The sequence below is a fragment of the Corvus moneduloides genome, chromosome Z, assembly GCF_009650955.1.
Source record: "Corvus moneduloides isolate bCorMon1 chromosome Z, bCorMon1.pri, whole genome shotgun sequence".
NCBI lineage: Eukaryota > Metazoa > Chordata > Aves > Passeriformes > Corvidae > Corvus > Corvus moneduloides.
In genome coordinates this window covers 511291-521711 of record NC_045511.1, presented here as the reverse complement: position 1 = coordinate 521711, position 10421 = coordinate 511291, and the positions used below count along the sequence as shown (strand labels likewise).

The following is a 10421-nucleotide window of genomic DNA, read 5'->3' as shown; positions in this document are numbered from 1 at the left end:
CGCTGGAAAGTGGGTCGATGCTCCTGGTTCCTTTTATGTGGCGTGGCCGTGCTTCTCCTCGATGGGACCCATCCCTCCACCACTGCAGCTGCTCAGATCCTTGTCTGTTTCAAACATATTTCTTCCCTTCCTCAGCTTTTTCTCACAAAAGTCCTGTTGGATTCATCTGATGGATATTTTCTTACTGGCAACACGCTGCTGGCCAGTGAGGGCCTCTGGAACACTCCCCCTGCCCTGGCCATGATGCCACCGCCGCTCCAGTCACAGCCAGACCCTGTCCCTGGCCCAGCCTTGCTCCCCACGCCCACCACGAGCTCTGTGGCTCATTACACCAAGCTGTGCCAGCAGTGCCATGCCTGCTGCCCAGATGGCTCTGCCCCGGGACAGGGTGTCCGTGGGTGCCCGGAGAGCAGGGTGTGTCCCACTGCCCAGCTGAGAGGTTTCACAAAGAGGGCACGTTCCTCCTTGGAGAGCCTCAGATCTTAGCTAACCACATTTCCTGCGGCTGCCACTGCTGGATTTTCCTGACTTAAGGGCCAGTGTTTCTCACCAGCTGAGGGCTCGGTGCACCCGGGGCTGTCCCAGGGCCAGTGGGAAGCTGCTGGCAGCCTGGGACACGTCCTTCCGAGCTGCCCCTTGTCCTCCAGGCAGCTTGCAGAGCACCCTGTGACCAGTAAAAACATGGGCTCCCAGCCCGCTGCTCCTTTGGAGCTGCCCACAGCCCCGAGCTGCCTAATTGAGGCGGGAGTGGTACCTGGGCCTCCCCACTCCTGCCGCAGCCTCCGGCGAGCCGAGCTCTGTGTCAATTACAGGAAAATCAATGAAGATACTGTTCAGGACTCCTTTTCACCATTCAGCACGGATGATATCCTTCACTTTCTAGCACTGATTCATTTACTTTTGGCCTCTCCAGGGGCTCCTGACATATTGCTATCTGAAGAATCTGAAGCAAGAACTGCCTTTGTTTCCACTGCAACTTGTTGGTGGGGCTGGGGCTCACAGCGGGTCAGGGGAGAGGTTATGACATACGGCAGGCTTTAAGCATTTCTTACCAAAACACCTTCCCAAGATCCTCCCAACTCTCTTTTGCATGGGCAGAATTAGGGGAAAAATGGGTCCAAACACAGGACCAGAGTGCCGTCGATCTCCTTGCTCCAGCTCCAGGTTGCTCCAGCTGAGCTGTCCCCCAGAGCAGTGACACCGCAGTAGTGCTGCTTGTCCTGCTGGTCAGGTTGGACAGGGCTAGGAGCAGCCTGATCCAGTGGAACGTGTCCATGGCAGGGTCTTGGAACTGAATGGTCTTTCCCAGTCCAGCAGCTGGGAGCTCTCCTGCCAGAGAAGAGCCAGGAGAGTGACCAGGGCTGCACAGTCTCACTCTGGGGTTTATTCCCAGCCCCAGGACTCAAGGTCAGAAACTACAGGAGATAATATTAAATGTTATAGAGCTGATTTCTAAAATATTTAAAGCAAAAGTCTGTGGTTGTTTTATCGTGGGAAGCCTAGGATTTCACTGGGACAACACTATCCATGCTGAAGCTGGGGACACCATGCACAGGGTGGACAATAACGGACACCAGGTGACAGTCACGTAAAATGCCTATGTCCTGCGTCAAACCACTGCTATTTCCTGCATTCCCAGCCTTTTCTCTCTCTCCACCAAAGCCACAGGCATCCCACAGAAGTGGGATATAGACCTCGGGCCGTACTCTGGCCGAACTCCCACTGCAGGCTGAAGAACCACATTGATGCAAACCCCAACCCTGCCAGCTCCTCATGTTCCTGCTCTTCAAAGAGAGCTCCGTGCGTGGAGAGCGGGTAGGAAATAGCCCAGAGCAAGGACGGGGCTACAAAGACAGGATCTATTATTTATGAGGCACTTCAGTGAACTCGGGGCTCGGAGGCAGAGCGGGCTGGGGGGGGCTTTGTGAGGGGAAAAATGGAGTTTGAAGAAACACTGAGAGCCATGCAGCACACAGGGATGGTGTTCATGAGAGACATCCCTGGGAGTGCAGAAGGCTCTCTTGGAGTTCACAGGGGATTTGATCTGTGTTTTAGGGGGCAGTTCAATGACCCGTGCTCCAAACACCAGGCTTTTAAAGAGCGAGGGGTCTTCCAAGCCAGCATAGAGTCTGCACTGCCCAGCACAGGCTCCCACAGCTCTATACATGCCACCCATGATCTACGGTGTCACAGGGAAATGGGAGCTGGGGATGCCGTGCCGTGCACCCACCTGGACACGGGTCCCCCAGCACAGGCACAGGGTCCCCAGCAGCCTGGGCCCCCCCTGACGGGTATCCAGGGGCTGCGTGGGGTCCCTGCAGAACCCGGTGCTCCAGGGGGCTCCCTTTGGCTGCCAGGGTGGGCCACGCCAGGCTTTTGGGCACCCCAAGGCAGTGGGAAGGGCGGTCTGGGCACCTCAGGGTTGCTGGGGGCATGCTGGGGATGTCAGGGTGGGCACATCGGGCTGCTGGGGAGGAGACCCGGGGCCGCCACGGGTGCGGGGGGGCCGTGCGGGGCCGTGTGGGGCCGTGCGGGCGCTCCCGGCTGCCATTTCACCGCCCCGTCCCTCCATTTTCCTGCGAGCGCGGCGGAGCCGGCCCGGCCCCGGCCCCGCCGCCGCCCCCAATGTAGCGGCGCGGCCGCCCCGCACCCGCCCAGCCGCGGGGCCGCCTCCGGCATGCGGAGCTGCAAGATGGTGCGGGTGGCCAGCGTGCTGGGGCTCGTCATGCTCAGCGTGGCGCTGCTCATCCTGTCCCTCATCAGCTACGTCTCGCTCAAGAAGGACAACATCTTCGGGGCGCCCCGCGCCGCCGGCGCCGCCGGGCCCCGCATGTACATGTTCCACGCGGGATTCAGGTGAGGCGCGGCCCGCCATGGCGGCCCCGGGCCCGGCCCGCCCGGGCAGCGCGGGGGACGCGGCAGCGGGGCCGGAGCGCGCCCGGAGCGGCAACCGCAGCGGCCGGGGTGCGGAGCGGCGGGCGGGGGCTGCCCACGGCCGCATCCCCGGCGGCAGCGCCGGGCGCTCTCCGTGGTGCTGATGGCGGCGGCCGCGGGGGCGGGTCGGGCACGGCCGGGAACGGGCTGCGGGTCTGTGTGTGGGGTGTGTGGGGTGTCTGAGTGGGGGGGGTGTGTGCGTGTGTGTTGTGTGCTTGCGTGGGTGTCTCTGTGTCTGCGTGGGTGTCCTCATGTGTGCTGTATGCATGTCTCTGTGTGTCTGCATGTGTGCTCTGAGGGGGTCTCTGTGTGTTGTGTGGGTGTCCCCGTGTGTGTGCGTGTCCACATGTGTCTCCATGTGTGTGCGTGGCTGTCTCTGTGTCTCCGTGTGTCCCCATGTGTGTGCGTGGGTGTCCCCATGTGTGTGCGTGGCTGTCTCTGTATCCCCATGTGTCCCCATGTGAGTGCGTGTTTCAGTGTCTGTGTCCATCTCCAGGTCCCAGTTTGCGCTGAAGTTCCTGGACCCCTCGTTCGTCCCCATCACCAACTCCCTGGGCCAGGAGCTGCAGGACAAGCCCTCCAAGTGGGCCTTCAACCGGAGCGCCTTCGCCCACCAGAGGTGAGCAGGCAGCTGTGCACGGCCCAGGCTGTTCCCCTTCCCACCGGGAGTTAAGGGAATGCAATACTCCGCTAAGTACTCTGAGCTCCCAGGAATTTGCCAGCGGCAAGAGACAAAGGCTGAACCAGAGCTTTTCCCCAGACAGTTGCAGCTCCCCTGGAAGACTTGATTATTTCAGAGCAGGACACCAGGCTGCAACACACATTATTGTACCAGAACGTGACCCAGTTTCCTGGTGTGCAAGTAGAATTGTCATTACTCCAGGATAAATAGCTGTGGTTTAAGACTGGAAACACTTTGGGCTCTAACAGCCATGAAATGCTGTGTTCATGGAGGCCAAAACACACACAGAGAAACTTCCCAGCTGCCGGCAGTTCCGAGCAAGTGCAGTGCTGCTCCTGCCTCCAGCTCTGGCTGCGGGGGCAGGCACAGAGCTTTGTACTCTTTATACATACATCTAATGGCTGATTACATATATTAAACATTTCTATAAAAGAAAATAAGACTGTGTAGCCATTTAAGACAGCTACTGCTATCTTGGATTGTAATTTTGTTCTGACAAATACCTGCCAGTTTAGGGACTGGCTCATGGCTCTGCTCACATGTCCCACCTGGGGAGCAGGAACCCAGCTCTGTGGCCAGGCAGGATGAAGCTGCTGCACCTCTCAGTGCAAGGTTTGGGCTTTTCTCCTCCCTTCAGGCCACTGTCCAAGGACAGCAGGACAAGTAATTCCCTTCCAGTGCTGCTACATGCTGCCCTCAGGAGCTGTGGGCTACAGAGAGGAGGTGGCACTTTGTCCCATCTTTCCCCCAGGACCTCCCTGGCTATGTGACAGTGGCCACCCTCAGTGTTTCTCCATCCGTGGCACCAGCAGCTCCATAAGCTTGTCACTGTGCTATCCCTCTGATGATTTTAGCTGATGCCTCAGGAGCTGCCTTTGCACTTGTCCGTCAGCCAGAACCCATAATTAGGGCACCCAGTGGGACTCCATTAATGCTCAGACATTGGAGGATGCAAGCTGGAGGAATGGTTGTTTGTTTTCCATAAACATAAGTAAATAAAGTCCTATTGGGTTTCTAATTTTATGCCCTGCAAGGGAAATTCCCAAGCAGGGTTGGTTTTGTTTGCTTTGTAAGTATCCCTAATAACTCTTGTAAAAGTACTGCTGTGCTTGCTCAAATATGAATTAGGGAACTATATTTGCATAGCTGGAGACAGCAACTGTTGCTTGGTTTTGTGATTGGAAGCTTGTTAATGAGAATATATATATGTGTACATATATATATATATATATAAATTGTCTCCTTTTAATTCAGTTGGATAACCTGGGTTTGCTTCAGGTGCCTTGTGGCTGCACCAGGAATGAAAGGCACACACAGCCCCAGCAGAAACCCGTCCTCGGCCCCATGTCACAGCCTGCACAGGGCGGTGCAGTGCACACCCCACAGCTGGGTGACTGTGGGGGATGTACTGGGAGCTGCGCCCCGTGTCCTAAGAAGCCAATCCCATATTTTCATGCTGACAGTATTCCAAGAGGCACAGGCACCGCCTTAGCTGGTGTCAGTAGGGACCAGCCGGTAAAGCCAAGTGGAGCTCTAGGTGAGGAGCCAGCTCCCTCATTCCCATCTATTTATATTAATTTAAAAACCACTGCACTCTAATGCTCAGGAAACTACTTTAGTACAATTTAAAAAAAGAAAAATATAAGTCTAGGTGGAAAACAAATCCACTGCAAAAAAAGGGGAAATAGAACTCCATGTTTTCTGTTATTTTGCTCTTGTTTTAGGCAAGAAATCCTTCAGCATGTTGACGTCATCAAAAACTTTTCTCTGACCAAGAGCAGCGTTCGGATCGGGCAGCTGATGCACTACGATTACTCCAGCCATAAGTACGTTTTCTCCATCAGCAATAACTTCAGGTCTCTGCTCCCTGATGTGTCTCCCATCCTGAACAAGCACTACAACATCTGTGCCGTGGTCGGCAACAGTGGGATCCTGACCGGGAGCCAGTGCGGGCAGGAAATTGATAAATCAGATTTTGTCTTTCGGTGCAATTTTGCTCCAACTGAGGCTTTCCAGAAAGATGTTGGAAAGAAAACCAACCTTACCACCTTCAACCCCAGCATCCTGGAGAAGTATTACAACAACCTCTTGACCATTCAGGATCGCAACAACTTCTTTTTAAGTTTGAAAAAGCTTGATGGGGCCATTCTTTGGATCCCTGCTTTTTTCTTCCACACGTCAGCGACAGTCACGAGAACACTGGTTGACTTCTTCGTTGAGCACAGAGGGCAGCTAAAGGTCCAGTTGGCTTGGCCAGGAAATATCATGCAGCACGTTAACAGGTGGGTGCCTTGCATTTAACTGGCCAAATACATCTCTTTGTACAAATACATCTCTTAACTGATTTTTCCCCTCATGCCTGACGTGATAGGCACAGTCTGGCAAGTCAGGACCACTTGTTTTTAGTGCCACTGCAGTTTTGTTGTTGCTTCAGAACATCCTTCAGTTATTTCTGAACAGATTGGTTCTGACTCACGTGCTTGTCTCCCCAGGTACTGGAGGAACAAGCACTTGTCCCCGAAGCGGCTGAGCACAGGTATCCTCATGTACACCCTGGCTTCGGCCATATGTGATGAGATCCACCTGTATGGATTCTGGCCCTTCGGCTTCGACCCCAACACGCGGGAGGACCTCCCGTACCACTACTATGACAAGAAGGGAACCAAGTTCACGACCAAGTGGCAGGAGTCCCACCAGCTGCCTGCAGAGTTCCAGCTGCTCTACAGGATGCACGGTGAAGGACTGGCCAAACTCACCTTGTCGCATTGTGCCTAAGAACCTAAATCTTGAAGTGCCAAATGATTGTCTAAAAAAGTGCCCAAAACCAAATTAAACATTCTTCAGATAGAATTCTAAAAAAGAAACAAACCCACCCTAAAGTCTTTTCCATAATTTAAAGATGCTTTTTAGCCACTGCCCATCCAAGGGTTTCAGCGTATTTAGCAGTGCAGAAGCTTTTATCACATTCTGTAGATGCGATTTGTGCAGCTGCAAAGTTGAAACATTTTGCATTTCTAGATAAGCCACTCAGTATGTTTTAATATCTCTTCATATTTTAGCGTTCCACTAAGCGCCCTAAATCTCTTCATTTTATTGTTCCTTCCCATTAGAGCTAGAAATGCTACTTTTAAAAGGTTTTGCTTCTTTTGTATCTGTTGCTCTCAATAGCTCAGCGTTGCCGTGGCCGATGGAGGAAGCCACTCGGGATTCCGGTGCAGCGTCACACGCAAGTTCCTCAGTGTGGATCCTGATTTCCACCGCTTGGGTATTTTCGTATTTACTGAATTTTACATTTTTTAAAGAATAACAAGAAGAAGGTCACAAAGTGGCTCGTACCTTAGCTAGGTGTTTATATCACTCTTGGAATACTTCAGTGTTTTAATTCCATTTGGGACAGATCCTAGTCCAGACTAGACAGGCTGAAGCATGTTCATTCCCATCCATCTGATACTGTTCTGCCATTTGGTTTCAAAGTTAAACCACCATGGTAAATGGAATTAGGCTTCTCTGGAGGCATATTGGGTGAGAAAAGCCCCAAACCCTGTCCCTCTGCTTGGGCAGGGACTGGCAGGATGGGCAAAAATGGAAGCCAGGAGCTGGGATTTTTAAAACTGGTTTTTGTAGGGAAGTGAACAGAGCTGGAGTGCAGGGAAGAGGAAATGCCATTATCAGATTTCCCCATGTATGTCTGTAACTCACCAGTCAGACAGCTGGAGTAGTGGTCCCATTTTCCCGTCACCAACAGCACTCCAAGGCAGACAGGGCAGATGCTTCCTTGGCTGCTTGGGGACAGGACAAACAATTGGGTCACTTAGAGTTGGGAAGTGTTGGCCATTATGTCTCAGGATAAAGGACCCTGGGAAGTAACTGGGTTTCTTGTGAGTATGCTGGTAGGTATTCAACCATTTTTTACTATTCTGGGTAAGAACTGACCCCACAATGAAAAAAGATGCAAAATCCAATATTTAAAATGGCACATGTTAATTTTTCTCAGCTTCTTTACCTACAAGCCGACATAGGAGATGAGGAAGGAGATCTCAAGCACAACACCCAACCTGAGCAGCCCGGGCATGTCCTGGTGTCCACCGTGGCACCGCAGCTCTGCTGGCCCCCGCAGCTGGGACAGTTCTCCCCCACGTCCCCGGGCGGAGAAAGAGCTGGTGGCTTTCTCCTTCATTTGAATTATCCCACAGTTCCCAGCTTTGCTTTTCCAAAGGGCTGTGGCGAGGCTGGGATCACCCCCCCGCTGCCCCCTGCCCAGGGCTGCACGTGGTGTGGTGGTGATGTGCCAGTGCCGTGTGGTGCCACGGGAGCTGTGCTCCATGTTCTCATCCGTGTCATCGTGCGTGAGGGCCTGACCCCAGCAGCGGAGTTCGGCTGTGCCGGGCACAGACCCCGCGGAGCACAAGGACAGGCTGTCCCTGTCCCTCCCTGCTGCCTGTGTCCCCAGGGAAGGACTGAGTCCCCCCAGTGCCGGCAAGGGCTGTGGGATCACAGCCTCCGGGAGCTGTGGGGCCGGCAGCGGCTGGGCAGCGCCGGTCCCAGCCAAGCCAGCAGGGACACTGCTCCAGGTGCTGGAGCACACAGATTGTTCAGCCCCAAACCAGCAATTGCACAGGGAAGGAAGAGCTCTGTACTGCTCGTTAATGAAGTGCAGGATTGAATCATTTCTGGTGTCATTTCTGGTCACTGGGGTCCATGGCGAAGAGGTGCCCAGCAACCCTAATCCTAATGGCAAAGAGTCCACCGGGGCAGAAGGGTCACTCTGAACCCTGGGTGACCCTTGTTGGCTTGTCTTAATGCCAGACATTTTTATCAAGAGGCATTTTACCAGTTTCCTGTAGGGACCCATTATTTCTCATCAGCAAATTAAAGAAATGAGAACTATTATTATATTGGCATGAAAGCAGGGAGCAAGGTGCTCCATGCAGTTTCTGGAACCTCCCCTGGTCCTGGAGAGGGACAGAACGCCCTGTCAGTCCTGGGGACAGCCCTGGCATCACCACCAGAACTTTCCAAAGGCACAAAGGGGCACCAAATGCAGAGAAGGAAGCACAAAACTGACTGCAAATATTTGGAAATGGGAATACAGAAAAATTATTGACAGAGCGCCATATTACATCATTGATTTTTAAGCAAAACTCCCCATCGATGCTCCAGACCCACACTGAACATTTCAGAATCATTGATTTTGATGGGGAGTTCTGCCCCACGATCGATGGCACAGCACAGCCCAGAGTAAATTGCTTCTTAGTATCAATATTTTTTTGCCCGAGCTTGTGCAAGGTGGAAAACCATCTCAAAGTGTGCAGCTTTTGTTTTGCCTGATGGGGTCTGAGGAAGAGGTGAGGGCAGCAGGGGATGGAGAAGGCAGTGGCTGAGGAGGAGAGACTCTCTGGGGCTGCCTCTCTCTGGCAGAAATGCCTTTGCATTAATAAGCAAATATCTTAATTATTTATTTAATTGTTATTTGGAAGGTGCTGGGGACTGCCCTCCCTGCTCAGGACAGCCAGTGGCCCCTGCATGCGGCATCACCTCAGCTGGGCTCTTCCTTCCCTCTCTTTGGTCCCAAACCTTCCTGCATGAATTGCTGATGGCTCGGGGAGAATTTTCCCTCCCATGACTGAATGTCTAGACAAGCCAACAGAGCTAATGCAGCGTGATCAATAACTGTAAGTACAAAACATTTGAGGTTCCAAAATCTAGAGAAGTCCTCTTGAGCAGCTCCCTCCATTTGGAGACCCTGCTCAGCCCTGGGCAGCCAGGACAGTGTCCAGTGGCAGGCACATCCCGCTCCAGCCCCTCTGCCAACAGGATGGGTACCAAGGTGCTGGGGGTGTACATAGGTTTGGGAATACGTTTCCTTTCTTCTTTTATGCATCTTGGGTCTGTGTTTTTGTTGCTTGCATCTCCTTGGTGAATGGTAGCGAGGCATGTGAAAACAGGCATTTGGCTACTGGGTTTAATTGTGAACTAAACCAAAAAGCAAGAGTTTTGTGGAACAGAACTAACTGTGAATGGAGGCTGCAAAAACAGGGCAAATAGGAAAAAGCAGGTTTTCTGTAAAAGAATGTGTCTTTATTCCAATGGCTCTACAGTTCAATGCCTGATGGAGTTGTTTTCAATAAGAAAAGATAAACGTTTTAAAAGAAAAGAAAAAAAATGCCATAATTGTAATAAAGGCTTCATTATTAAGGGCCATACTTAAAAGCATTGTTTATTTTTCAATGGCTGATGTTCGTAAAAGGCCAGGGCAAGTCTCAGGTGAGCGGCAAAGGCGCCCGTGGTGGGAAGGACGCTGCAAGTGGAGCTGCTCCAGCCTCACGAGCATGGAGAGCCTTGGGACTGGGCCTGGGGGCTGGGACCAGGCTGTGTGTGTCCCCAGCCCGGGGCTGGGGACAGGCTGCACAGCACATCATGCCCTGGCTCCCCTCATGACCGTGCCGCGTTCTCGTCGTGAGCATCGGGAGCTCGGGAGCTCTCAGTGTGATCCCACGGTGTGATGTGCCTGCAGCATTGACTCATGTGCCATAACCCGATATTGAATGCATTGTTTTTAAATAAAATGGTTTCTTGTGCATTGGGAGTCTGTAAAACTCTGCTGCCTCCACTTCTTCCTTATTATTTCCCAAACTGCTCTGGGCCACTGATAGGGTTTTACTGGAAAACTTCACCAGAGGAGTTGCCAATGGTGTTGCTTAATGCTCCCTGTATTTCATTATGCAGTGCAACAAGCTTGGTGTGATGGATCAAATTCTGCACTCCCGTGGAATACGTGGAGATAAAAAGCGTGGGAATCTGGGCA

At 52.7% G+C, this 10421-nt stretch overlaps 1 protein-coding gene across 1 annotated transcript; it reads left to right on the top strand.

Moving 5' to 3' along the window:
• Positions 1-2623: 2623 nt before the first annotated feature.
• ST8SIA3 (ST8 alpha-N-acetyl-neuraminide alpha-2,8-sialyltransferase 3) lies at positions 2624-10202 on the top strand. The gene is made up of 4 exons (XM_032096031.1): positions 2624-2856; positions 3431-3553; positions 5341-5898; positions 6109-10202. The coding sequence occupies exons 1-4, from the start codon at positions 2678-2680 to the stop codon at positions 6389-6391; spliced, it is 1143 nt and encodes a 380-aa protein (XP_031951922.1). The 5' UTR covers positions 2624-2677; the 3' UTR covers positions 6392-10202.
• The last annotated feature ends 219 nt before the right edge of the window (positions 10203-10421 follow it).

Coding starts and splice junctions, on each gene's coding strand:
- ST8SIA3 (XM_032096031.1), top strand. CDS start 2,678: ATGCGGAGCTGCAAGATGGTGCGGGTGGCCAGCGTGCTGGGGCTCGTC. Junction 2,857..3,430: donor ATGTTCCACGCGGGATTCAG/GTGAGGCGCGGC, acceptor GTCCATCTCCAG/GTCCCAGTTTGCGCTGAAGT. Junction 3,554..5,340: donor AGCGCCTTCGCCCACCAGAG/GTGAGCAGGCAG, acceptor CTCTTGTTTTAG/GCAAGAAATCCTTCAGCATG.